Source organism: Chelonia mydas, chromosome 2 (genome assembly GCF_015237465.2).
Source record: "Chelonia mydas isolate rCheMyd1 chromosome 2, rCheMyd1.pri.v2, whole genome shotgun sequence".
NCBI lineage: Eukaryota > Metazoa > Chordata > Testudines > Cheloniidae > Chelonia > Chelonia mydas.
In genome coordinates this window covers 260,560,943-260,588,020 of record NC_057850.1, presented here as the reverse complement: position 1 = coordinate 260,588,020, position 27,078 = coordinate 260,560,943, and the positions used below count along the sequence as shown (strand labels likewise).

The 27,078-nt window shown below is 64.6% G+C and overlaps 3 protein-coding genes across 6 annotated transcripts in view; all 3 read left to right on the top strand.

The window, feature by feature from the left end:
- The window catches only part of GIMAP8 (GTPase, IMAP family member 8), a 641,187-nt gene that overhangs the window by 309,527 nt on the left and 304,582 nt on the right, over window positions 1–27,078 (top strand). The gene's annotated exons all lie outside the window — the stretch shown is intronic.
- On the top strand, window positions 7,270–25,186 carry ZBED6CL (ZBED6 C-terminal like). 4 transcript variants are annotated; one of them, XR_006289184.1, is made up of 3 exons: window positions 7,270–7,332; window positions 13,196–18,997; window positions 22,650–25,186. XR_006289184.1 is itself a non-coding variant. In XM_037891425.2 (3 exons), the coding sequence occupies exon 2, from the start codon at window positions 13,865–13,867 to the stop codon at window positions 17,282–17,284; it is 3,420 nt and encodes a 1,139-aa protein (XP_037747353.1). In that variant the 5' UTR covers window positions 7,270–7,332; window positions 13,196–13,864; the 3' UTR covers window positions 17,285–17,298; window positions 22,650–25,186. The 4 variants fall into 4 exon arrangements, 3 of the variants coding, with proteins under 3 accessions (XP_037747353.1, XP_043397763.1, XP_037747354.1); XM_037891425.2 differs by having other exon boundaries at window positions 13,196–17,298; XM_043541828.1 differs by lacking the exon at window positions 7,270–7,332 and having other exon boundaries at window positions 12,988–17,298.
- LRRC61 (leucine rich repeat containing 61) lies at window positions 22,828–25,186 on the top strand. The gene has a single exon (XM_037891466.2). It carries the CDS (start codon window positions 22,828–22,830, stop codon window positions 23,617–23,619), a length of 792 nt encoding a protein of 263 aa, XP_037747394.1. The 3' UTR covers window positions 23,620–25,186.

Below are 27,078 nucleotides of genomic sequence, written 5' to 3'. Positions count from 1 at the left end.
TCCCCTAGCTCCCGGCCCTGGGCTCTGCTAATGGACACAGCGTGCATGGAGAGCCAGACCTTAGCCCTCTCTCCTGCTGGCTGGGAGGCCAGACTTATGTGAGCCTCTCCCACAGAGTCCTGAACCCAGCCCCTCTCCTGTGGCAGACAAAGAGGAAGCTTCCTATTTCCTCCCATTATCCGCGAAGTGTCAGGATAAACTGCAGAGGAGACGGGAGTGTGAAGGCGAAGGGAACCCACCAGTTATGTTAATACAAGCCTTCCGAGTGGGTCGAGCTACAGGAAGCCGCTAACAGCTCCAGCCACGCTGCAGCAGCATGCTCCATTGCTGACTGCCAGCGACTGGGCATATTGGTTAGATGAGCACTCTCCACCCGAATGCCTCTCATCGCCCATCCCCTGCTCACTTCCTCGGGCATTCCCTCTGGTGGTTTTGTTGTTTTCTTATCAGAACAATACCACTAAAAGGGAAATGTAAGTAACTATTTATGTGGGGTTCTGCTCCACCCTCTTCTCTGCACCCAGCAGTCTCAGGGAAGGGAGGTGAGACACAGCCATGCTGGAGCTGCCACCTCTAGGCCTGGGGTGAGGGGTGCAGAGGTGTGGGGATGGGGAGACCTGGTACAGAAACAGAATAAAAACAAACTCCGACACCCTGCCTGACCAGCCCTGGGAAGGGTGTGCAGGATTTTGGTTTTATTCCGACTAGAGCCAACTTTTATTATGACTTTAGAAACTTAGATCCAGTTGGGTAAATCTTTTCCCCCTGTGAGCTACAGGCTGCTCTGAGCAGGTTCATTTCCCTCTGAGCCTCAGGGGGGCTGGTGTTGTGATGGGGGCACAATGCTCTATGGGGGCATTTTACTGGAGAGAGATATTACAAAGAGGCAACCCCCCCCGCCCCATCCGGCACTTGGCCCCCTTCTCTCCTCCCCTCCCTCAGAACCCGGCACCTGCCACTGGAGCCCTTGGCTGTTCCCAGGGACCCTCCCCACCCCCCAGCACCTGCAGACTGGGCCCAGGGCAGTGATTTCAAAGCTCCTGGCACATTCTCCCTGCCCACTGTTTGCCTCTGGGACTGGGGCTGGGTTTGGCTGGAGTTTGGGGGGAAGGGCTCCGTCTCTCACTTGACAAAGCCCTGGCTGGGATGATTTAGTTGGGGATTGGTCCTGCTCTGAGCAGGGGGTGGGACTAGATGACCTCCTGAGGTCCCTTCCAACCCTGATATTCTATGATTCTATGACACTGCAGGCTTCAAGACAATGGGCATATGGGGTGTGAAGAGGGCTGAGTGATAATTGGGAGCTTCTTAGGAATGCTTTATTAGATGCTAAATGCTCCCCAGAATTCTGCAATCATGTATGAAGGCTTCTTCAGTTAAAAAAGAGTAACATCCTGGTTAAGAGGGAAAGTCAAATTAGCAATTAAAAATAAAAATATAACAAATGGAAAAATGGGGAATTTGATAGCAATGAATACAAACCAATTGTTAAGAAAATGCAGATAATTGATAAGGGAAGCTCAGCATAGCAGTGAAAAAAATCTATGGCCAGTGCAGTTAAGGACAAAAAGAAGGAATTCATTAAGTATACCAGGAACAAATTAAATCCTAACAATGGTATAAGTCCAGTACTAGGTCAGGATGCTAAAATAGACAATCCTGATGCAGAAAAGGCAGAAGTATTGAATCAATATTTCTGTTCTGTATTTGGAATCATAGAATATCAGGGTTGGAAGGGAATGAAGCGTGATGACATATTCATACCTCATAGTGATAAGGACAACTTCCTTCTATTCCAACAGGAATCCTGCAGGTTGTTAAACAGCAACAGCTAAAGTTAATTTTTTAATTGGTGGGACCGGATAACTCACACCCAAGCATATGAAAAAAATGGGTTGAGGAGCTCTCTGAACCACTGACGTTGATTTTTGACAACTATGGACTACCCAGGAAGTTCCAGAGGACTGGGAAAAATGCTATTGTTGTGCAAATATTTAAAAAATTTAAATGACGCCAAACTGGATGAGCTGAGTGACTCTAGACCAATTAGCCTGACTACGATGCTGGGCAAAGTCCTGGCAAGGCTGCTCTGGGATGCAGTCAGCAAAGACTGAAAGGATGGCAGCGTGACTAAGGGCAATCAACGTGGTTTTATGGAACACAGGTCTTGTCACACACATTTTACATCACTTTTTGATGAGATTACAAGTTTGGTTGACAAAGATAACTGATGACATAATGTAGCTATGACCTCTGCATGGCTTTTGTCTGAATCCCACATGACATTTTGTTAAAAAAGCTAGCACTATACAAAATCCATGTTACCCGTATTAAATGGATTAAAAGTTGGCTACCTGAGAGATCAGGAATGTAATAGCAAACGAGAATCATCGTCCTTGGGGGTGTTTCTCCTGGGATCTGGTTTGTCCCAATGCTATTCAATACCTTTCTCAAGCTTCTAGAAGAAAAGAGAAAACCTTTGCTGGTAACATTTGCAGGTGATGCCACAAACATTGGCAGAGTGGTCAGTCATGATGGGCACACGTCAGTTATACAGACCGAGCTGGAGCACTTGGTAAGGGGGGCTGATTGGACTAGTCATTAATTCATTCTCTCGCTCTAGCCCAGTGACTGTTCCACTATGGATAAATGCTTAATTGTCACTGGGTCGGAGAGAGAGTGACTCTGTATGTAGTCCAGTGCTCAGGGCACACCCCTGGGCTGAGTTAGACCCAGGGTCCAGCCCCCCGCTCTAGTCGCTGGGTCATTATTTATCCACAGCGGAAAAGCATCACAGGAGAGACTGTCGGAGCCCCACATCAGGCCATAGCTCAGTGGTTAGGGCATGCTTGGGACGGCCCTGTTCAAAGCCTTTCTCCTCCTCCGATGGAGGGGGAAATTGATCCTGGGTGAGAGCTCTAACTAATGGCAGTATTGCCAACCCCAAACGGTCAAAAATCATGAGTCAGGCTCACCAAAACTCACGAGATTGGCTTTACAAGCAGGAGATTCCATAAAAAATAATAGATTTGGCATTCTTTTGATTTGCCTTTTGCTTGTTGAGCCCTTAGGGTGCACGGGGGTCACACTTTGAAGCTTTCTTCACAGCCAGGAAGGGTAGAAACTTACTTGTTCTTTAAGAATGAAGGCTGAAATCATCAGAGATCCACGTGACTCAAGGAGCTGGGGCTTTAAGGAAAACAGGCATTGTGACAGCAGAGCAGAGGCTCTGTGGGATGGAGCAGGTGGCTTGGTTCAGACCAAGAACAGAAATAAATAAAACATGGCACTAAGCCCCTTATCTTCCCCCAGCACGGACTGGCCTGTCCCAGCCTGGCGGGCATGGCTAGTGCGGGCTCCCCGAGGCCTGAGACTGCGCTGCAGGGCTGGCACACAGGGCAGAAACCACTCGAGATGGCCCCAAGGGTACGTTAGACCCAGTCAAGCAACCAGGGGCCAGAGCGGTGCAGCCAGCTTGGCCTTCCCTGAACCTTGCCCTCAGCCCTCTGGAAGGGGAGACATACACCTGTGTTGTCTGTACCCCTGGGCTGGAGCAGTGATGGGGCAGCCAGTCTGCCTCCATTCTCCTGCCCTGGGGGGCAGTGGGGACAGAGGGTGGCCAGGCCGGGGGGGGTGTGTGTCTGGGGTGGGGTGGTAGAGGCACGACCGGCAGCAGGTGAAGGGGTCCTGGATTCGGGGGTCTCGCTAATCCAGGAGAGAGGGGTGGGGTGGGCTGGGTCTGAGAGCTGCCCCTGACTCTGGCAGCTCTCAGACCCAGCGCAGGAGGGGGATCCCCTCCTGACCCAGCCTCACCTGGAGTTATGGCCGTTTGGGGCAGGCACTGGGCAGACAGCCTGGCCCTGCATCACTGCCAGACCCACAAGCTCATGGCAACAGGGCCCATCGAGCACCTACCCGGGACCCTGACCCCACAACTGCCAGGGGTGAGCCCACGCTCCCCTCAGGCGGGAGTCGAGAGGCAGATGGGGGGGGTCGGTCCACGCTCCCCTCGGGGGGGACTGGAGAGGCAGTCGGGGGGTCGGTCCGCGCTCCCCTCGGGGGGGGCTGGAGAGGCAGTCGGGGGGTCGGTCCGCGCTCCCCTCGGGGGGGGCTGGAGAGGCAGTCGGGGGGTCGGTCCGCGCTCCCCTCGGGGGGGGCTGGAGAGGCAGTCGGGGGGTCGGTCCGCGCTCCCCTCGGGGGGGGGCTGGAGAGGCAGTTGGGGGGTCGGTCCGCGCTCCCCTCGGGGGGGACTGGAGAGGCAGTTGGGGGGTCGGTCCGCGCTCCCCTCGGGGGGGACTGGAGAGGCAGTTGGGGGGTTGGTCCGCGCTCCCCTCGGGGGGGACTGGAGAGGCAGTTTGGGGGGGTCGGTCCGCGCTCCCCTCGGGGGGGGGTGGAGAGGCAGTTGGGGGGTCGGTCCGTGCTCCCCTCGGGGGGGGCTGGAGAGGCAGATGGGGGGGTTGGTCCGCGCTCCCCTCGGGGGGGGCTGGAGAGGCAGTCGGGGGGTCGGTCCGCGCTCCCCTCGGGGGGGGGCTGGAGAGGCAGTTTGGGGGGGTCGGTCCGCGCTCCCCTCGGGCGGGGCTGGAGAGGCAGTCGGGGGGTCGGTCCGCGCTCCCCTCGGGGGGGGCTGGAGAGGCAGTCGGGGGGTCGGTCCGCGCTCCCCTCGGGGGGGGCTGGAGAGCAGTCGGGGGGTCGGTCCGCGCTCCCCTCGGGGGGGGCTGGAGAGGCAGTTGGGGGGTCGGTCCGCGCTCCCCTCGGGGGGGGACTGGAGAAGCAGTTGGGGGGTCGGTCCGTGCTCCCCTCGGGGGGGGGCTGGAAAGGCAGTTGGGGGGTCGGTCCGCGCTCCCCTTGGGGGGGGACTGGAGAAGCAGTTGGGGGGTCGGTCCGCGCTCCCCTCGGGGGGGACTGGAGAGGCAGTTGGGGGGTCGGTCCGCGCTCCCCTCGGGGGGGACTGGAGAGGCAGTTGGGGGGTTGGTCCGCGCTCCCCTCAGGGGGGGGTGAAGAGGCAGTTTGGGGGGGGTCGGTCCGCGCTCCCCTCGGGGGGGGTGGAGAGGCAGTTGAGGGGTCGGTCCGTGCTCCCCTCGGGGGGGGCTGGAGAGGCAGATGGGGGGGGGTCGGTCCGCGCTCCCCTCGGGGGGGGCTGGAGAGGCAGTCGGGGGGTCGGTCCGCGCTCCCCTCGGGGGGGGGCTGGAGAGGCAGTTTGGGGGGGTCGGTCCGCGCTCCCCTCGGGGGGGGGCTGGAGAGGCAGTCGGGGGGTTGGTCCGCGCTCCCCTCGGGGGGGGCTGGAGAGGCAGTCGGGGGGTCGGTCCGCGCTCCCCTCGGGGGGGGACTGGAGAAGCAGTTGGGGGGTCGGTCCGTGCTCCCCTCGGGGGGGGCTGGAGAGGCAGTTGGGGGGTTGGTCCGCGCTCCCCTCGGGGGGGACTGGAGAAGCAGTTGGGGGGTCGGTCTGCGCTCCCCTCGGGGGGGGCTGGAGAGGCAGTCGGGGGGTCGGTCTGCGCTCCCCTCGGGGGGGGTGGAGAGGCAGTTTGGGGGGGGTCGGTCCGCGCTCCCCTTGGGGGGGGGTGGAGAGGCAGTTTGGGGGGGGGTCGGTCCGCGCTCCCCTCGGGGGGGGGGTGGAGAGGCAGTTTGGGGGGGGTCGGTCCGCGCTCCCCTCAGGCGGGAGTTGAGAGGCAGATGGGGGGGGTCGGTCCGCGCTCCCCTCGGGGGGGGGTGGAGAGGCAGTTTGGGGGGGGTCGGTCCGCGCTCCCCTCGGGGGGGGGGTGGAGAGGCAGTTTGGGGGGGGGGCGGCCCGCGCACCCCTCGGGGGGGGGTGGAGAGGCAGTTTGGGGGGGGTCGGTCCGCGCTCCCCTCGGGGGGGGTGGAGAGGCAGTTTGGGGGGGGTCGGTCCGCGCTCCACTCGGGGGGGGCTGGAGAGGCAGTTGGGGGGTCGGTCCGCGCTCCCCTCGGGGGGGGTGGAGAGGCAGTTTGGGGGGGGTCGGCCCGCGCTCCCCTCGGGGGGGGGTGGAGAGGCAGTTTGGGGGGGGTCGGTCCGCGCTCCCCTCGGGGGGGGGTGGAGAGGCAGTTGGGGGGTCGGTCCGCGCTCCCCTCGGGGGGGGTGGAGAGGCAGTTTGGGGGGGGTCGGTCCGCGCTCCCCTCGGGGGGGGGTGGAGAGGCAGATGGGGGGGGGTCGGTCCGCGCTCCCCTCGGGGGGGGGTGGAGAGGCAGTTTGGGGGGGGTCGGTCCGCGCTCCCCTCGGGGGGGGGTGGAGAGGCCGTTTGGGGGGGGGGCGGCCCGCGCTCCCCTCGGGGGGGGGTGGAGAGGCAGTTTGGGGGGGGTCGGCCCGCGCTCCCCTCGGGGGGGGGTGGAGAGGCAGTTTGGGGGGGGTCGGTCCGCGCTCCCCTCGGGGGGGGGTGGAGAGGCAGTTTGGGGGGGGTCGGGCCGCGCTCCTCTCGGGGGGGGTGGAGAGGCAGTTTGGGGGGGGGTCGGGCCGCGCTCCCCTCGGGGGGGGGTGGAGAGGCAGTTTGGGGGGGGGTCGGTCCGCGCTCCCCTCGGGGGGGGTGGAGAGGCAGTTTGGGGGGGGTCGGTCCGCGCTCCACTCGGGGGGGGCTGGAGAGGCAGTTGGGGGGTCGGTCCGCGCTCCCCTCGGGGGGGGTGGAGAGGCAGTTTGGGGGGGGTCGGCCCGCGCTCCCCTCGGGGGGGGGTGGAGAGGCAGGTTTGGGGGGGGTCGGTCCGCGCTCCCCTCGGGGGGGGGTGGAGAGGCAGTTGGGGGGTCGGTCCGCGCTCCCCTCAGGGGGGGGTGGAGAGGCAGTTTGGGGGGGGTCGGTCCGCGCTCCCCTCGGGGGGGGGTGGAGAGGCAGATGGGGGGGGTCGGTCCGCGCTCCCCTCGGGGGGGGTGGAGAGGCAGTTTGGGGGGGGTCGGTCCGCGCTCCCCTCGGGGGGGGGGGTGGAGAGGCAGATGGGGGGGGTCGGTCCGCGCTCCCCTCGGGGGGGGTGGAGAGGCAGTTTGGGGGGGGTCGGGCCGCGCTCCCCTCGGGGGGGGTGGAGAGGCAGTTTGGGGGGGGTCGGTCCGCGCTCCCCTCGGGGGGGGTGGAGAGGCAGTTTGGGGGGGGTCGGGCCGCGCTCCCCTCAGGCAGGCCCCACCCCGGGGAAGGGAGCTCTCCATCGCCTCTGCGGTGCCTTCCGCCACCCCCCAAAACCCGAAGAGGCGAACGGGGCGGCCATTTTGGGAGAGGGCCATGGACGTCGAGCCCCTTGCAAACAATGGGAGACGGCGGCCATCTTTACTACTGGCAGGGCGAGGGCGGGGTCCGCAGGCCCTGGCTGCGGGGGGGCCAGCCGGCGGGTCGCTGCTGCCGGGTAAGGGGAGGGGGCGGCTCTGTGCTGGGGGGGACCCCGGGGTCCCCCCGGCAGCCGGCGCCCAAAGGGGCGGGGGCTGAGGCCAGAACAAAGGCTGGGAATGGGGCGGGGGCTGCAGGGGGCGCCTTGGCCGCAATGACCCAGGGCAGGGGGTGGGGGCCGTGGGGAGCGGGGCGGGGGCTCGGCAGGGGGCGCGGGGCCATGGGGAGCGGGGCGGGGGCTCGGCAGGGGGCGCGGGGCTCTGGGGAGCGGGGCGGGGGCTCGGCAGGGGGCGCGGGGCCATGGGGAGCGGGGCGGGGGCTCGGCAGGGGGCGCGGGGCCATGGGGAGCGGGGCGGGGGCTCGGCAGGGGGCACGGGGCTCTGGGGAGCGGGGCGGGGGCTCGGCAGGGGCGCGGGGCTCTGGGGGTCTCGGCAGGGGGCACGGGGCCATGGGGAGCGGGGCGGGGGCTCGGCAGGGGGCACGGGGCCATGGGGAGCGGGGCGGGGGCTCGGCAGGGGGCACGGGGCTCTGGGGAGCGGGGCGGGGGCTCGGCAGGGGCGCGGGGCTCTGGGGAGCGGGGCGGGGGCTCGGCAGGGGGCACGGGGCTCTGGGGAGCGGGACGGGGGCTCGGCAGGGGGCACGGGGCTCTGGGGGGCTCGGCAGGGGGTACAGGGCTCTGGGGAGCGGGGCGGGGGCTCGGCAGGGGGCGGGGGGCTCTGGGGAGCGGGGCGGGGGCTCGGCAGGGGGCGGGGGGCTCTGGGGAGCGGGGCGGGGGCTCGGCAGGGGGCACGGGGCCCTGGGGAGCGGGGCGGGGGGCTCGGCTGGGGGCCCGGGGCCATGGGGAGCGGGGCGGGGGCTCGGCAGGGGGCACGGGGCTCTGGGGAGCGGGGCGGGGGCTCGGCAGGGGCGCGGGGCTCTGGGGAGCGGGGCGGGGGCTCGGCAGGGGGCACGGGGCTCTGGGGAGCGGGGCGGGGGCTCGGCAGGGGGCACGGGGCTCTGGGGAGCGGGGCAGGGGCTCGGCAGGGGGCGCGGGGCTCTGGGGGTCTCGGCAGGGGGCACAGGGCTCTGGGGAGCGGGGCGGGGGCTCGGCAGGGGGTGGGGGCTGCAGGGAGCGGGGTGGGGGCTCGGCAGGGGGCGCGGGGCCGTGGGGAGCGGGGCGGGGGCTCGGCAGGGGGTGGGGGCTGCAGGGAGCGGGGCGGGGGCTCGGCAGGGGGCGCGGGGCCATGGGGAGCGGGGCGGGGGCTCGGCAGGGGGCGCGGGGCTCTGGGGAGCGGGGCGGGGGCTCAGCAGGGGGTGGGGGCCGCAGGGAGCGGGGTGGGGGCTCGGCAGGGGCGCGGGGCCGTAGGGAGTGGGGTGGGGGCTCGGCAGGGGGCGCGGGGCCATGGGGAGCGGGGCGGGGGCTCGGCAGGGGGCACGGGGCTCTGGGGAGCGGGGCGGGGGCTCGGCAGGGGGCACAGGGCTCTGGGGAGCGGGGCGGGGGCTCGGCAGGGGGCGCGGGGCCGTGGGGAGCGGAGCGGAGGCTCGGCAGGGGGTGCACTCCCCTCTGTAGGTGCTGTGCTGTTGCCCCCCATGGTGGGGCGCTGGGCCATGGGGAGCGGGGCGGGGGCTCGGCAGGGGGCGCGGGGCCGTGGGGAGCGGGGCGGGGGCTCGGCAGGGGGCGCGGGGCTCTGGGGAGCGGGGCGGGGGCTCAGCAGGGGGTGGGGGCTGCAGGGAGCGGGGTGGGGGCTCGGCAGGGGGCGCGGGGCCGTAGGGAGCGGGGTGGGGGCTCGGCAGGGGGCGCGGGGCCATGGGGAGCGGGGCGGGGGCTCGGCAGGGGGCACGGGGCTCTGGGGAGCGGGGCGGGGGCTCGGCAGGGGCACGGGGCTCTGGGGAGCGGGGTGGGGGCTCGGCAGGGGGCGCGGGGCCGTGGGGAGCGGAGCGGGGGCTCGGCAGGGGGTGCACTCCCCTCTGTAGGTGCTGTGCTGTTGCCCCCCATGGCGGGGCGCTGGGCCATGGGGAGCGGGGCGGGGGCTCGGCAGGGGGCGCGGGGCTCTGGGGAGTGGGGCGGGGGCTCTGCAGGGGGCGTGGGGCCGTGGGGAGCAGGGCGGGGTCTCGGCAGAGGGCACAGGGCTCTGGGGGTCTCGGCAGGGGGCACGGGGCCATGGGGAGCGGGGCGGGGGCTCGGCAGGGGGCACGGGGCTCTGGGGAGCGGGGCGGGGGCTCGGCAGGGGGCACGGGGCCATGGGGAGCGGGGCGGGGGCTCGGCAGGGGGCACGGGGCCATGGGGAGCGGGGCGGGGGCTCGGCAGGGGGCGCGGGGGCTCGGCAGGGGGCACGGGGCCATGGGGAGCGGGGCGGGGGCTCGGCAGGGGGCACGGGGCGCTGGGGAGCGGGGCGGGGGCTCGGCAGGGGGCACGGGGCTCTGGGGGTCTCGGCAGGGGGCACAGGGCTCTGGGGAGCGGGGCGGGGGCTCGGCAGGGGGCACGGGGCTCTGGGGAGCGGGGCGGGGGCTCGGCAGGGGGCACGGGGCCATGGGGAGCGGGGCGGGGGCTCGGCAGGGGGCACGGGGCTCTGGGGAGCGGGACGGGGGCTCGGCAGGGGGCACGGGGCTCTGGGGGGCTCGGCAGGGGGTACAGGGCTCTGGGGAGCGGGGCGGGGGCTCGGCAGGGGGCGGGGGGCTCTGGGGAGCGGGGCGGGGGCTCGGCAGGGGGCGGGGGGCTCTGGGGAGCGGGGCGGGGGCTCGGCAGGGGGCACGGGGCCATGGGGAGCGGGGCGGGGGCTCGGCAGGGGGCACGGGGCCATGGGGAGCGGGGCGGGGGCTCGGCAGGGGCCACGGGGCTCTGGGGAGCGGGGCGGGGTCTCGGCAGGGGGCACGGGGCTCTGGGGGTCTCGGCAGGGGGCACAGGGCTCTGGGGAGCGGGGCGGGGGCTCGGCAGGGGGCACGGGGCTCTGGGGAGCGGGGCGGGGGCTCGGCAGGGGGCGGGGGGCTCTGGGGAGGGTGGGGCGCTGGGCTGCTGGAGGCTCTGTCTTTCAGCTGCCCAGGCTTGTCTCCTCGGGAGGCTCTTTTCTAAGCCTGCGGAGGTTAATCCCGGCGTCCCAGCTCAGCTAATTACAATGGTCCTGATCCTGCAAGCTGCTGAGCTCCCGTTGCAACCAGCGTGAGGCCCAGCTGCCTTGCTCCTGCGGGACCGCACCTGTTCTGTCTGTCTTAGGCTGTTGAGCAGAGCTGGGGGAGTAGAAAGGCTGCTGGGTTGCTCCCCAGGGCATTTCAGTGAATCATGGGGGCGGCAGGCCAGGCCTCTGCACAAATAACCCATAGACAGCTTTAAGGTTGGTGGGCTGCTCCCCCTCTCTCCTCTCCAGCCCCGAGGCTCCTGCCTGGCAGATCCACTAAACCAGGGGTTCTCAAACTTCATTGCCCCGCGACCCCCTTCTGACAAGAAAAATTACTTCACAACCCCAGGAGGGTGGAAAGAAGCCTGAGTCTGCCTGATTCCCACTGCCCCAGTGCGGGAGCCAAAGCCCGAACCCCACTGCCCTGGGCGGGGAAGGGCTCAAAGCTGAAGCCCAAGGGCTTCAGTCCCAGCCAGGGGGCCTGTAACCTGAACCCCGCTGCCCAGGCTTGAATCGCTCAGGCTTCGGCCCTGAGCAGTGGTCTAAGCCAGCCCTGTTGGTTGTGACCCAGTTTGAGGACTGCTACACTAGACAAAAAAGCAACCGGGGCAGAGAAGCTAGAGCCCTTCTCTGTGCTGCTCACTGCTGCACCCCCCAGGTCAGACCCATGTCCCTGTGGACTCCCCAGCTCAGCTTGGGAGGCGAGCGGGGAACAGCATTTGGGAGCAGAAGGGCTGTGCATGTTTGGGGAGGGGCATGGACAGAGGAGGGCACCACATGGCTTTGGGGTGGGGGAGTGGATGTTTTGCAGGGAAGAGAGTACCAGCGGGTGTGCGAGGGAGCGGGTTCAGGGGAGGTGCTGGAGGGGTTAGAGAGGCAGCGCAAGGCAGGGCAGTGTGAGAGTGTGTGTGTGAGAAACACAGCAACCCAGTGGATGGGGACAAGCGTGGATTCAGGGGAGGTGTCGATTTTCATGGGGTGATGGGGAGAGACTGGGAGAATAAACCACAGAAGTGCTGAGTGGGGAGGAGAGACCGTGAGCGGGAGAACCTGGGGAGAAGAGACCCGTCCCAGCTGACAAGTCCGAGAGCACCCAGCATCTGTCCCCGTGGAGCCGGGCGCCACTTAGCTCTGCCACTGTTGTAATTCTTTAAAATCAGGCTGGTTACCCTGGTGTGTTTGCAGGAGCTGGGCTGGTAACCTATCATTTAAATCTGCTTCTGTACCAAATGACTGGAGGGTAGTTAATATAATGCCAATTTTTAAAAAGGGCTCCAGGGGTGATCCCGGCAATTACAGTACCGGGCAAACTAGTTTGAACAATATTGTCAGAGATACAGATGAACAGAATTTGTTGGGGAGAGTCAAAGTGGTTTTTGTAAAGGGAAATCATGCCTCACCGATCTACTAGAATTCTCTGAAGCGGTCAACAAGCAGGTGGACAAGGGGATCCAGTGGATATAGTGTATTTAGATGTTCAGAAAGCCTTTGACAAGGTCCCTCACCAAAGGCTCTTAAGCAAAATAAGCTGTCATGGGATAAAAGGGAAGGTCCTCATGGATTGGCAACTGGTTAAAAGATAGGAAACAAAGGGTAGGAATAAATTGTCAGTTTTCAGAATGGAGAGAGGTAAATAGTGGTGTTCCCCAGGGATCTGTACTAGCTCCAGTCCTATTTAACATATTCATAAATAATCTGGAAAAAGGGGTAAACAGTGAGGTGGCAAAATTTGCAGATGATACAAAACTACTCAAGATAGTTAAGTCCCAGGCAGACTGTGAAGAGCTACAAAAGGATCTTTCAAAACTGGGTGACTGGGCAACAAAATGGCAGATGAAATTCAGTGCTGATAAATGCAAAGTAATGCACATTGGAAAACATAATCCCAACTCTACATATAAAATGATGGGGTCTAAATTAGCTGTTACCACTCAAGAGAGAAATCTTGGAGTCACTGTGGATAGTTCTCGGAAAACATCCACTCAATGTGCAGCGACAGTTAAAAATGCAAACAGAATGCTGGGAATCATTAAGAAAGGGAGAGATAATAAGACAGAAAATATCATATTGCCTCTCTATAAATCCATGGCAGACCCACATCTTGAATACTGCATGCAGATGTGGTCGCCTCATCTCAAAAAAGATATATTGGAATTGGAAAAGGTTCAGAAAAGGGCAACAAAAATGATTAGGGGTATGAAATGGCTTCCATATGAGGAGCGATTAATAAGACTGGGATTTTTCAGCTTGGAAAAGAGACGACTAAGGATATGATAGAGGTCTATGAAATCATGACTGGTGTGGAGAAAGTAAATAAGGAAGTGCTATTTACTCCTCATAACACAAGAACTAGGGGTCACCAAATGAAATTAATAGGCAGCAGGTTTAAAACAAACAAAAGGAAGTATTTTTTCACATGACTCACGGTCAACCTGTGGAACTCCTTGCCAGAGGATGTTGTGAAGGCCAAGACTATAACAGGGTTAAAAAAAAAAAATCAGATAAGTTCATGGAGGATAGGTCCATCAATGGCTATTAGCCAGGATGGGCAGGGATGGTGTCCCTAACCTCTATTTGCCAGAAGCTGGGAATGAGCAACAGGGGATGGATCATTTCCTCTTAAGTACCTGGCATTGGCCACTGTTGGAAGACAGGATACTGGGCTAAATGGACCCTTGGTCTGACCCAGTGTGGCTGTTATTATGTGCTTCAGCCTGACTTGGCAGCGACGGGCAGCTTCTCTCCTTGGGCTGCTTTGTAGGGTTCTGAGCTTCCTTTCTGCTGTTGTAGGTCCAGAACTGGTGGAGTCTCCATCTTCCCCAGCATTGTGTCCCTGGGCGTGTCCTGAGAAGCCGGGCTCCCAGCTCCGGATGCATGGGCCTGGCCTGGACACCCAGAGCCCCTGCTGCAGAGACCCCAGGCAGGGACCCCCACACTGCCTCACCCAGAACAAGTGGGTAACAGCACGAGCTGTAGTTTCCTGTGGACAGACACCGCTGGACAGACAGCAGGATGGGGGCAGCCAGGTGGAGAGGCTGAGGAGCCATTGAGGTCTTAGGAATGAACTGAATTCACGGCGTCCTTTGTGAGCAGACTGGCTACCTACCTGGAAATCAACGAGCAGCTGCAGCTGATGGCCTCCTGCCCCTAGAACCCAGCCTCTGATGCATTCTTGGTAGTCCCGAGGCCGCTCTGCCAGCCTACCCGAGCCACCAGTGCAGCTTTGAGCTCTGCGCGCGCGGACGGGACTCTGCCTCTCCCCGGCTTGGGAGGCATCGCCCTACCTTGGGCCTGCAGCACCTGGCTCAGCCACTGTCAACGAGTACGTCTCCTGTTGAGGGGGAGGAGAGGGCCTGGCCGGGCGTGGCGGGTAAGAGCCAGGGTGACACCACTTGCCTCGCCAGCTGCCCAGTTGACCCTGGGTGTTTCCATCACCGAACCTGCTCCTTTTCGCTAGGCATGTTGCCGGTAAAGAAAAGCAAGCTGCGGAAGCGGAGGACAGTTGGCAGCTCGGCCATGCTGAGCCCTGACGTGTGTGCCACTTTACCGCGGGCCGTAGCAGAGCGTGCCGTGGGCGCTTTCCCCTTCGCCATAGCTGGCACTGCCGATGCCCATCTCCGCCATCTGCCTCTGGGTTCCGACCACGAGCACGTCCCCGAGATCGAGATCAAGCTGGAGTTTAGTGACGAGGAGGAGGAGGGTCATGAGGGCGGCAAGCTGGGATTCGTGGCAGCCTGTGGGGTAGGGAGCCATGAGAAGAGGAAGGCAGAGCTGGCCCCCCAAGGTGCGGGCAGCCAGCCTCGAGTCACGGCCAGCTGGCAACCCCCTTCCTCCATGCTGGATGTAGACAAGGCTCTCCTGGAGGGATGGGCAGCGAAGCGCACCACACCTCCGGCCTTCGGTCTCCCCATCCGCACCCGGCGCCGCAAGACCACCTCCGAGGTGTGGCAGTTCTTCTCCCCGGATGCCAGCGACCCCTGCCGGGCCGTCTGCACCCTGTGCCAGGCTAGCATTGGGCGCGGCAAGTTGAGGGGCCACTGCAACACCACTGCCCTCAAGCGCCATCTGGAGGGCAAGCACCCGCTGGAGTGGGGGCAGAGGAAGAGAGCAGGGGGCAGGGCCCAGGAGGAGGAGGAGAATGAGGAGGAGGAGGAAGAGCAGATGGCAAAGGGGTTTCCCTTGCAGGACACTGTGTTTGGCACCAGCCATGCTTTGTGTTCCCGCACCCAAGCCCTCAGCAGTGCGCCCCCCCAAGTGCCCCAGGGTGCCCCCCACTTCCGCTACGTGATCAGCGACTCCAGTGAGGAAGAGGAGGAGGAGGAGGGGCAGGGAAGGGCAGGCACCACAGTCACTGATTCCTCCCCAGAGTCCAGCGAGGAGGAAAGCCGTGAGAGTAGCAAGCTGCTGCCCCAGGGCAGGGGGATGGGCAGGAAGGGCAGCGTCCAAGCAGGGCACTGCAAGCCGGCCCTGGCCACACCCAACCTGGAGATGCTAGTGGGCCAGGGGCTCCCCAAGTCCGGGCAGCTCAGCTGCCCCAACCACCCGCTGGTGCCACCAGGCACGAAGCGCCGCAAGTCCACCTCGGCCGTCTGGCAGTTCTTTTACATCGACTGCAGCAATGTGTGCCGGGCTGTCTGCACCCTGTGCCAGGCCAGCGTTAGCCGTGGCAAACTGGGCAGCCACTTCGGCACCTCGGCCCTCATGCGCCACCTGGAGGGCAAGCACCCGCTGGAGTGGGGGCGGGGGAGGGCTGCTGGCGCCCCTGCCACTCCTCCCGGCAGCACCCGGTCCGAGAGGCTGAGCCTGGGGCCGGCGGAGGACGAGGAGCCCGTGGAGGACCTGTCTCTCACCTCGCCCATAGCATCGGACCCCCTGAGATTGCCCTGCATCAGCCCTGGCGGGGCTCCAGTTCCCTTGCGTGACAGCTGGCAGAGTGAGGCGCCTCCCGAAGGCAAGGCGGGCGAAGCCCTGCCCACCTCAGCTGCCCCGTTGCTCCCAAGCAAGAACCAAGCCGGCCTGGCTGAGCGGTGCGAGGATGTGCCAGGCAAATACACCTCCAACCACCCGCAAGCGCAGGCCTGGAACCGCAGCATTGCCGAGCTGCTCTGCGGCATGGCCCTGCCCTGCTCCTTCGTCTCAGCCAAGCCCTTCCACCAGTTCATGGCGCAGGCTGACCCGCGCTACCACGTCCCCTCGCCGGCCTTCTTCTCCCGCAAGGCAGTGCCCCAGCTGCGCCAGGCTGTCGGCCTGCGCCTGGCCCTGGAGCTGCAGCAGGCCAGTGTCAGCCGGGTGCACCTCAGTGCCCACATGTGGGCCCAGGGGCCGGCAGGGGCGTACCTGGCGCTGGCAGCGCACTGGCTGGCACCCCGCTCGGAGTCAGGCCAGCCCCAGCCCTGCAGCCGGCGCAGGCAGGCGGTGCTGTGCGTGCGGGCTCTGCAGGAGGAGCAGGCGCTGGGTGGCATGCAGCAGGTGTTGGCTGAGCAGCTCCAGCTGTGGCTGGCCCAGAACTCCCTGAGCCCCGGCTTCCTGGTCTCGGGCGGCAGCCCTGGCGTGGAGCAGGCCGCGAAGGACGGTGGCCACACCCACATCCCCTGCTTCGCTCACTGCCTGAGCCAGCTGGTGCTGGGCTTCCTGCGGCTCCACCGCAGCATCGAGGGCACGCTGGGGGCGGCCCGCGCCATCTGCGCTCACTTCGCCCGCTCCCCGGAGGCCAGGAGGGGGCTGGCGGAGCTGCAGCGGCAGCACGGCTTGGCCCCGCGCCGGCTGAAGCAGGAGGCCACGGCGAGCTGGGCCTCCACCTACTACATGCTGGAGCGGCTGCTGGCGCTGCAGCCGGCTGTGCAGGAGTACGTGGGCAAGTGCCGGGTGGGCGAGGCTGGCCCGGCCCTGAGCGCCCCCCAGTGGACGCTGATGCGCCGCCTGGTGGAGCTGCTGCAGCCCTTCGAGATGGCCGTGCGGGAGGCGAGTGCGGCCGAGGCCTCCCTGAGCCAGGTGCTGCCGCAGGTGCGCTACCTGCACATCTTCCTGCAGCAGATCCGCCTGCGCTTCGAGAGCCAGGCCGGGGAGGGGGCCGGCTCCGCCGTGCGGCTGGCCGAGAGCCTGGCCCTGCAGCTCTCCAGCGAGCCCCGGCTCAGCGAGATGTTCCACCGCCAGGAGTACGTGCTGGCCACGCTGCTCGACCCCCGCTTCAAGGGCAGGATGGATGCCATCCTGCCGCTGGGCTCCGACCTCGACCACTGGAAGCAGCTGCTGGTCCGGAAGGTCAAGGAGCTCCTGGCTTCACCCAGCGGCTGCCCTTCCTCCCCCTGGAACGCCCAGCCGGGCAAGGCCTTCTGCGTGGACACGGCCCTGCAGCCCCTGGAGGCAGAGCCGGGGCCAGGGGAGCCCCATCAGGACAGGGGGCTGAGTGGGATGGGCTCTGCGGTACCTCCACTGATCCAGAAGGAGAAGACCCTGACTGAGCACCTGGAGAGCGTGGGGCTGCTGGCCTCGGAGGGCCGTGGGGCCTCCCTCCCCACCGAGAGCCACTTGGCCTGTGTGATGGTGGAGAGGTACCTGTGCGACAACCAGACCATCGGGGCCCGGGAGGACCCGCTGGGGTACTGGGAGAAGCGGCACTGGCTCTGGCCGGCCTTGGCCAAGCTGGCCATGCTCTACCTGTCCTGCCCGCCCTCGGGGGCTTTCTCGGAGCGCATCTTCACTGCCCCAGACAGCCCCTTCTCCGAGAGGCGCCCCCCGCAGGAGGAGAGTGCGGAGCACCTCGTCTTTCTGAGAGCCAACCTGGGGAACTTCCCCGACTACCGCCCACCGCCCCTCATCTGCTCGGAGAACGACAGCGCGGGCAGCAGCAGCGGGGAGGAGGGGACCCGGCCGGCTTAGAGACTGTCTCCGAGGTACAGGCAGCGGGGCACCTGCCCGTCTCTGGGGTACGCCAAGCCGGGTGCATGGCGCTGGGCACTCACTGGGCCCTTATGGGGCAGAGATGGCTGAAGGGGGAGGGTACAGCTACCCTATGGGCCCTCCTGCTTTTGGTGTGGCTCCTCGCTGTGGCTCCTAACCATGGGCCGTTTGGTCTCAATTGCTATAAAGAGGACAGTGACTGGTGTGACGAAGCGGGACTATTCTTAATGTTTCCTCTGAATAGTGTGGGGGTGCCTCAGTTTCCCCTATGCAGTTCTTAAGTGTCTAGGGGGTGGGGTAAGGGTGTATGATCGTTGCAGAGCCCTAGAGGGCAGGTGTGTGCAGGGGTCCGGACACAGAGAATGGCCGACACCCTGTTTCCTGGCAACTGATGGCCTGGGCCCTTCCCCCCTGAAAGGTGAGAGTTAAAGGGTTGGAGAACAAAGGAATCAGGTGGCCTCCTGGCCCGGGAAAGGGACAAAGCCGAGAGGAGGACGGGCTGGAGACAGTTTCAGTGTGGGGCTGGCTGGGGACATGGAGTGAAGGGCAGACGGGGTTGTCTGGCTCACTGCCCCCCAAAATGGACCCAGCTGAGGGGTCCTGTTCTCTGCACCTGCAAGCTCTGTGTTAGACCATGTTCCTGTCGTCTAATAAACCTTCTGTTTTACTGGCTGGCTGAGAGTCCCGTCTGACTGCGGAGTTGGGGTGCAGGACCCACTGGCTTCCCCAAGACCCTGCCTGGGCGAACTGGCTGTGGGAAGCGCACGGAGGGGCAGAGGAGGCTGAAGGCTCCGAGGTCAGACCCAGGAAGGTGGAAGCCGGGTGAGCTGTGTGTCCTGAAGACAGCCTGCTCACAGAGAGGAGACTTCCCCAGAGTCCTGCCTGGCTTCATGGGGAGCAGTTCCAGAGCATCGCCCGGGGACTCCGTGACAACTGGTGGCAGAGGTGGGATCAACTGCATCCCGTGGACGGAGCTTCCTGCAGTAAGTGACTGGGGAGCAGTAAAACAAAGGGGGATTGACGGGGACCAGGCGTGCTGAAGATTCAGAGAGAGACGGTTTCAGGGGGTGGTTAACCCCTGGGAGTGTGTGACCAGAGAGAAGGACTTTTGCAGTAACAGGGTCCCCCGGGGGATTGCAGCGAGCGGTCCCAGGGGCGGAGGAGTCTGCCGCTCGACCCTGGCAAAGAGGTGGTGACCTCGAGAAGGGCTGGCACCCTAGGGGTTCTCCCTGGAAACCGTGGGGAGCTGAGAGCACACAGGCCTGTGAGTCTACAGCAACTTGGGAAGAGCGGAGTGATGGCCTATCACCATCTCCTTAAGAAGGACATTGTAACCCTGTGCAGAAAGAGAGGGTTGAGCATTGGAAAGTTCAACAAAGCACAGTTAATCGTGCAGCTGGACCAGGATGACCGCTCTAAGGAACAGATTCCTGACCCCAAATGGGGCGATAGCAGGATCTGGGAGCAGCTGGAGTGGTAGCCAGGCATCCCCAAGACTCCTGTCCCTGACCAGACGGGGGGTCTTGACGATCGGGTTCCCCATCCGGGGATCGGAGATGGACGGGATTGGAGCTGAGTCCGAGAGAGCAAGAGGACTGGGAGAGACAGCGAGAGCCCGAGAAAGAGCTGCAGAAGCAGCAGCAGCATGAACTGGCGGTGGGGGAGCGGAGAGGCCTAGGGGACCTCCCCGGGGTGAGTGGGGATAGACCTCGGGGTGCCAGTTCCGCAGGGAACCTCGAGACTAGATTGCTGCCCCTGGTTAAGGAGTGGGGGGATGTGGATGCCACCTCACTGCCTTTGAGCAGGCTGGAGATTTGAACCAGGGGGACCCTGCAGAAGAGCCCCGGTGTCTAGCTCCCTTGCTGGGTCCCAAGGCCATAGATTTTGTCAGCCAGATGGGTGGGGAGGTGGACAGGCTCCCACTCCTGGTCCCAACCTAAATGTCTGTGTGGAGTTTCCTGGGGTCAGGCCTCTCGGACCTCCAGTGGGAGCAGAAGGTGATGGTCAATGGGGAGACATTCCTGGGGTGGTGAGATCCTGGGACAGAGAGAACTGTTGTCAGGCCCTGGGTGGTGCAGCCTCAGATGCTGAAGGGCTCTGTGAGCTGGGTGAGGGTCCCAGGGATGAAGCCCCTCGCCCTGCCTATGGCCCAGAACCCTGTGCAGACCCAGAAGGGGTGGGGCTGGCTGGTCGTTGGGGTTCTCAAGGATACCAGCTGCGAGACCCTGTTGTGGGGGGACTGTGTCTTTTGGGACAGGATCCAGGTGTCACGGAGTCCCTGGGCGATACTCTGGAACTGCTCCCTACAAAGCCAGGCAGGACTCTGGGGCAGTCGCCTTTCTGTGAGCAGCCTGTCTTCAGGACACACAGCTCACCCGGCTTCCACCTTCCTGGGTCTGACCTCAGAGCCTTCAGCATCCTCTGCCCCTTCGTGCACTTCCCACAGTGAGTCCACTCATGCGGGGCTCCTGGGGAAGCCAGAGGGTCCTGCCCCCCAACTCCGCAGTCAGACGTGACTCTCAGCCAGCCAGTAAAACAGAAGGTTTATTAGACGACAGGAACATGGTCTAAAACAGAGGTTGTAGGTGCAGAGAACAGGACCCCTCAGCCGGGTCCATTTTGGGGGGCAGTGAGCCAGACAACCCCGTCTGCGCTTCACTCCATGTCCCAGCCAGCCCCAAACTGAAACTCCCTCCAGCCCCCCCTCCTCTGGGCTTTGTCCCTTTCCCGGGCCGGGAGGTCACCGGATTCCTTTGTTCTCCAACCCTTCAGCTCTCACCTTGCAGGGGGAAGGGCCCAGGCCATCAGTAGCCAGGAAACAGGGTGTCGGCCATTCTCTGTGTCCAGACCCCTGCACACACCTGCCCTCTAGGGCTCTGCAACGATCATACACCCTTACCCCACCCCCTAGACACTTAAGAACTGCACAGGGGAAACGGAGGCACCCCCACACTATTCAGAGGAAACATTAAGAACAGTCCCACTTCGTCACACCAGGCCTTGCTCCGGTAACTGCCAAGGGTTTGAATTTGAATCCAGGGAACCAGTCGGCGGAGAGGGAAATGGTCAGTGAAAATGCAGATGACCTGGCTGGCAGGGGGGAGGAGCGGCTAGGCTCAGGCTACCTGCCTGCCTGTGACCAGACCCCTGGGGCTCCCTGCCCCCCTTGCACACCGGAGAGGGGGCTCACGCTGGCTCTGATGCAGTGAGGAAAGCAGGGAGCTCGCTGCCTGCCCCCACGGGGACAGAAAGGGCAGTGCTGAGCACAGTGGGAGCTGAGACCCCAGCTGAGGAGGGGGAGACCCAGGCAGGGCAGGTTATCTGTTGGGAGTGGCAAGGTGCTGGGTAGGGAAGGTCTGGATGAGCCTAGGCAGCCTTGTGAGCTGATGGCTTTGTGTAGTCAGCAGGGTGGGAAAGCGAGGAGAGTGGAAGATGAGTGTCCCTGGACCTTACCTGTTAGCTGGGTGGAGAAATGTGACAGTGAAGGAAACGTGCCTGTGTCTGTCAGGGGTATTGATTTGCCTACGGAGGGAGCTACCCTGATCTCCAAGCAGTTGTCTCTGAACAACCCTGTGTGGTGGGACCAGGGGAATGAGATCCCAAGCTGTGTGTCTGGTCTGGTTCTGCGCGCACAGACCCCTGGCAGATTGCTGAGGCCCCATTCCTAAGGCTAAGATTTTGTCACGATTGATTTTAGTAAAACTCAGGGACAGGGTCATGGGCAATACACAGAAATTCAGGGAGCCCGTGGCCTGTCCGTGACTTTACTAAAAACTGGGAGCAGGGCTAAATAGGGGGGAGTGTGGGGGGGAGCTGACAGGCCAACACCACCCCCCCGACCCCCCCTCCCGGCTCTGGAGCTGGCTGCAGCTGTGGGATGGGGTGCGCGGCCGCAGGCGGGCGTGTGGCCCAGTGGGGTCCCAGGGGCGCGGGCTGAGGGACACACGGAGCTCCCCCCCCCTTCCCCGCTGTGCAGCGCATGCCGCTCGCTGGCCCTTTAAATGTTCCCGGCCGGGGAGCTGCGGCCCCTGCTGCCATGGCAACGCTGGGGGGGGCGCCCCACGAAGGGAGTGGCTGGAAGCAAGCAGGCGGCTTCGCTGGGTGAGGGGCTGCGGGCGGGGGGCACCGGGCACTCCCGGGGGGTGGGTCCTGTGAATGCAGCGGGGGGGATGGGCCCGTGTCCATGCGTGTGTGTCTGTGCGGCCGCCCATGTGTGCATCTGTGTCTGTCCGTGTGTGTCCGTGTCTGTGCGTGTGACTGTGATCATCCGTGTGTCTGTCTGTGCGTTCATCTGTGTGTGCGTGTCCGTGCGATTGTGTTCATCCGTGTGTCCGTCCGTGCGTTCATCCCTGTGAGCGCCACCTACTCATTCATGTAGCTGTGTGGCTCTGCACGGATGTGCCGCCTGCACACCGGCGGGGGGGGATGCACGCGTGTCCATCCGTGTGCACAGGCGTGTCTGGCTCTGCACACGTCAGTTTGCACCTGCATTCCCAGGGCTCCCGCCAGCTCTGCAGGGGGCACTGGCTGGGGGCGGAAGCCCCCGCGCTCTCCCTGGCCCACGGGAGGTGTCAGGCTGCAGACGGCCTGGGGCTCTGGGGCTTCCTGCAACGGTGCCAAGAATTAGTGTTGAAACACCCTGTTTCCACAGCCCTCTTTTGGTTTGTTGGGATGGAAACGCCCCTCCCCCACCTCCCTTGCTCCCCGCGCCCCCCATCCTGTTCGCGGGCCAACCCTTGCAGCCGTGGCCTCCTAGAGCCTGCCTCCCCCCAGCGCCTGGCACTCGAAGCAGCCGGAGCTCTGGCCATGGCCTGGGCACAGAAGAAGCCAGGGAGACCCCTGACCCGCGGGGTGTGTGCGTGTGTGGGGGGGTTAGTACCACAGGGAAGGACGGACAAGGTGTCAGGTCTGAGATAGGCAGTGGGTGATGCCCCTGGACGGAAGTGGCCAGGTGGATGGGGCCGCAGGGGGCGAATTCCTTCTTCACCCAGCTGTGAGCAGCTGATGCTCGTAGTGTGAACCTACCTCTCGGTCCCTGCTGCCCTCGGGGTCAGGGGCAAACCTCTGACTGCGGGTCTGGCAGCATCCCGCCCGGAGCAGCCTGCAGGAGATTCGGGCCCCCTCCCTGCCCCGCCTCCCCAGCCCAGGAACCGAGCTGCACCTGCCACAGACAGTGGTTGCGAGCACCAGGGGCCAGCAGGCCACAGAGCCGCCCGGTGTGCCCAGCTGTGTGCAGGGGCAGGGCTAAGGGGGGCTCCGGCCCTGCTGGCTGAGGCTGCTGCTGGCGGAAAGGAGGCGGCTGGGCATGGGCAGGGTCCTGATCCCGTCTCCTCTTCCCTTCCAGGGGGTGGTGCGTTCCCGGCGTGGCCACACGGGCAGAGGCTCCAGGCAGGGGCAAAGCGCTTTCCCAGGCCTGGCCCGGCTCGCAGTGTGCAGAGGTTCTCCGCGCCGTGGGCTGCCCGGGCCCCGAATGCCAAGCGCTGCAGGCCTGGGCTGAGCCGTAGTGCAGTGGGCCGGCTGCAATGGAGCCCTGGGCGGAGAAGGGGGACGAGGGCGAGAACGTCAGGGTCACCGCCCAGCTGCTGAAGGCCAGGACGGGCGAGTTCGCCCTGGAGTCCATCCTGCTGCTCCAGCTGCGGGGCCTGGGCATCTCGGATCTGGGCTGCCTGGGCGAGTGCGCCAGCCTGGAGTGGCTGGACCTCTCCGGCAACGCCATCTCCCACCTGGGCCCCCTGGCTGCCCTCAAGTCCCTGGCCGTCCTCAACCTCTCGGCCAACCGCGTCTGCAGCCTGGAGCCGCTCGGCGCCTGCGAGAGCCTGCAGAGCCTCAACCTGGCCGGCAACCTGCTGAGCAGCCTGCCGCAGCTGCAGGGCCTGGCGGGGCTGCGCCGGCTGGAGAGCCTGCGTCTGCACGACCCCCGGGCCCGCCTCAGCAACCCTGTCTGCGCCACCGGGGCCTACCGCAGCGCCCTGGGGGGCCTGCTCCCCGGCCTCAAGGCCCTCGACGGCGAGAGGGTCTCCGGGCGCGGCAGCGAGCTCTACCAGCTCTGCCGGGACCTGGACAGCTCCCTGGAGCGGGGTGGCAGCGGCGGGGCGGGCAGCCCGGAGCCGCCGGGCATGGCGCTGCCCTGGGTGGAGGAGGGCTACTGGGAGCGGAGGCCGGCTCGGCGCAGCTCCATCATGGAGGAGGCCTACAAGCAGTTCAACGACGTGCTGCGGGAGTGCCGGGAGCTGAGCGAGAGGGCGGACGACACCATCTCCCAGGCGGAGCGGGCCCTGAGCGTCCGCAGCGACCCCAGCTCCTACGTGTTCTGAGCCGCCTGCCGGGGCGAAGCTGGGGAGCTGCCTCTCCATCGCCCGGCTCCACGGAGGCCCATGCCAGAGTCTCCGCCTGCAAAGCCCCGTGCCCTCTAATCCTGGTGCCCTGCCTGCCAGGACGGCGCCCCACAGAATGACAGCCCCTTTCTGCCCCCCACCCCCAGCGTTCCTCTTCTCCTGACTGCAGCCAAAATGGATGGGGAGCCACAGCCGGCTTGAGGCCCTGGGGCGCTGGCCCCAGCCCCTCATCCCAAGGTGATCTGACTCTGCCCCTACGCCAGAGGGGGCCCAAGCAAGAGGGGCTCCAGGAGCTGACTGGACGGAGGGGCCCAGCCCCGCAGCGAGGCGCACCTGGGTCTGAGCTGATGAGCCCAGCCACGGAGCCCCAGCACTGGTGTGCGCGGGAGCCCCTGGAGCTGGGCCTGTGGAGTGCTGGGCGCCGGCGAGCCAGATCTCCCCACACCACCCCATCAGTTCCCCTCGGGCCTCCGGTGAATCTGCTCAGCCGCTGGCATTGCCCTGGGGCTCAGGGCCGCCCCCAGTTCCCTCTGCCCTGGGCTTAATTTTCAGATTGCTCTGAGAGGGGCCGGCTGGCGGCCCTGGAGACAATTCCACCAGCAGGCACCGTGTGGGCAGCTCAGGGCAAGCTGCCCACCACCAATGGGCACTGGCCCCACCTGTGAGGTGGGAGGGGAGCTCTGCTCCATGGCTCGCTCCCTCGCTCCTTGTCCTCTCAGCTCACGGGGCCAGTGGGGGCCAGAGGCAGTGATGGGTTTGCGGAGGGGACCCTCCCCCCCACGTCCTTCCCTTTGAGTCTCCTTCCCGCAGGCAGCCCGCCAGCTGCTAGCAGGGCCCAGCATTCAGTCCCTGCTGGCCAGGGTCCTGGGGGAACCAGTCCCTTTACCAGGGCAGCACCTTCCCTCTCCCCCATTGTCCCTCCCAACCCAGTGTCAGTGCGAGAACCGGCTGGCTGAGCCCAGTGGCAGAGAGCAGTCTGGGGGGGAGGAAGGACCTGTAGTCTTTATGAACCCCAGTCTGCTGGTGAAGGGCAGCTCCTGCCAGCTGTGTGGGGCCCTGGCAGGGTCCCCTGCCGGGGTGTGCCAGCTGGGCTCAGGGATGGCACGTGCCCTGGCACGTTGCTCTGAGACCTGCCAGGGACTGGGGATGGTGCACAGCTGACCCCATGGGATTTTGCCTCTATCCGAGGCTGGCAGGAGCCCCTCTCGGACCCCTGGCATGGAGGCAGGTGGGCAGCGGTGCCTCGCAGGCTGGACTAGACGGAGCAGAGACCAGGACCAGCCCTGGTGCTGACTACGGCAAGCATCCCTGATCTGCTGGGAGGAAGGAGTGGTTAGCCTGCTTCCTGTGGGGCAGGACCCAGGGGAGGGGGTGGGGCGATCCCCTGGGCTCAGGGGGAGGAGGGGACACAGCCCGTGGGCGACCAAGGGCAGGCAGGGCCTGGGAGCTGCCCATTCTGGCACCATGGGCCCTGCCCAGTGTGGATGTACCGTGGTGCCATGTGAAGATATTTGCCTGTGAAATAAATGTGTTGTCTCCTCCCTGGCCCCTGCCTCTCTGTGCCCGGTCTGCAGAGCCGTGGGGGCTGCGGGGGCACCCCAGCTGCGCTGCAGGGCCCAGTGACTTTCCTCCAACGAGCTGGATTGTGGGGCCTCACTGCCACAAGGGGGGCCTGATAATCTTGGGGTTCTTAAGCCCCTGCCCTGCCTTGGTGAGTTGTTCTGGGGGCTGCACCCCTCGCCCCGCTCTGCCCCCCAGTGTGATGAAGTGGGAATGTTCTTAATGTTTTCTCTGAATAGTGTGGGGGTGCCTCAGTTTCCTCCATGCCGTTCTTAAGTATCTAGGTGGTGGGATCAGGGTGTGTGTTTGTTGCAGAGCCCTAGAGGGCCAGTGCGATGGTGTCTGCACAGAGAATGGCCGACACCCTGGCTACTGATGGCCTGGGCCCCTCCTCTGCAAGGTGCCAACTGAAGGGGTTGGAGAACAAAGAGACCAGGTGGCCTCCTGGCCCGGGAAAGAGACAAAGGCCAGAGGAGGGGCGGGAGAGTTTCAGTTTGGAGCTGGCTGGGGAAATGGAGGGAGGCCCAGGGAGGGGGCTCCCTGGCCCCCAAGATGGACCTGACTGAGGGGTCCTGTTTCCTGTACCTACAAGCTCTGTTTTAGACCATGTTCCTGTCGTCTAATAAACCTTCTGTTTTACTGGCTGAGAGTCCTGTCTGACTGCGGAGTTGGGGGGCAGGACCCTCTGGCTTCCTCAGGACCCCGCCTTGGCGGACTCGCTGGGGGAAGCACACGGAGGGGCAGAGGAGGCTGAATGCTCCGAGGGCAGACCCAGGAAGGTGGAAGCCATGTGAGCTTCTTGCCCTAGAGACAGGCTGCTTCCAGAGAAGAGGCTCCCCCAGAGTCCTGACTGGCTTTGTAGGGAGCAGTTCCAGAGCAACACCTGGGGACTGTGACAACTGGTGGCAGCGGTGGGATCTACTGCACCCCGTAGACTGAGCATCTGGCAGTAAGTGACTGGGGAGCAGTAAAATGAAGTGGGGCTAACGAGGACCAGGCGTGCTGAAGGCTGAGAGAAGGGCAGTTTCAGGGGGCGAAGGAGCTACGCTTAACCCCTGGGAGTGTGTGACCAGCAAGAAGGACTGTTGCAGTAATGGGGTCCCTCTGGGGATTGCAGCGAGCGGTCCAAGGGGCTGAGGAGTCTGCCGCTCGACCCTGGCAAGAGGAGGTGACCTCGAGAAGGGCTGGCACACTAGGGGTTCTCCCTGGAAACCGTGGGGAGCTGAGAGCACACAGGCCTGTGAGTCCACAACAACTTGGCAAGAGCGGAGTGACGGCCTGTCACCGTCTCCTTAAGAAGGACATTGTAACCCTGTGCAGAAAGAGAGGGTTGAGCATTGGAAAGTTCACCAAAGCAGAGTTAATCGTGCAGCTGGACCAGGATGACCGCTCTAAGGAACAGATTCCTGACCCAAATGGGGCTATAGCAGGATCTGGGGGCACCTGGAGTAGTAGCCAGGCATCCCCAAGACTCCTGTCCCCGACCAGACGGGGGTCTTCACGATCGGGTTCCCCATCCGGGGATCGGAGACGAACGGGATTGGAGCTGAGTCCGAGAGAGCCAGAGGACTGTGAGAGACAGCGAGAGCCCGAGAAAGAGCTGCAGAAGCAGCAGCAGCATGAACTGGCGATGGTGGGGCGGAGAGGCCTAGGGGACCTCCCCGGGGTGAGTGGGGATAGACCCCCGGGGGGCCAGTTCCGCAGGGAACCTCGAGACTAAATTGCTGCCCCTGGTTAAGGAGGGGGGGATGTGGATGCCCACCTCACTGCCTTTGAGCAGGCTGGAGATTTGAACCAGGGGGACCCTGCGGAAAAGCCCCGGTGTCTAGCTCCCTTGCTGGGTCCCAAGGCCATAGACTCCGTCAGCCAGATGGGTGG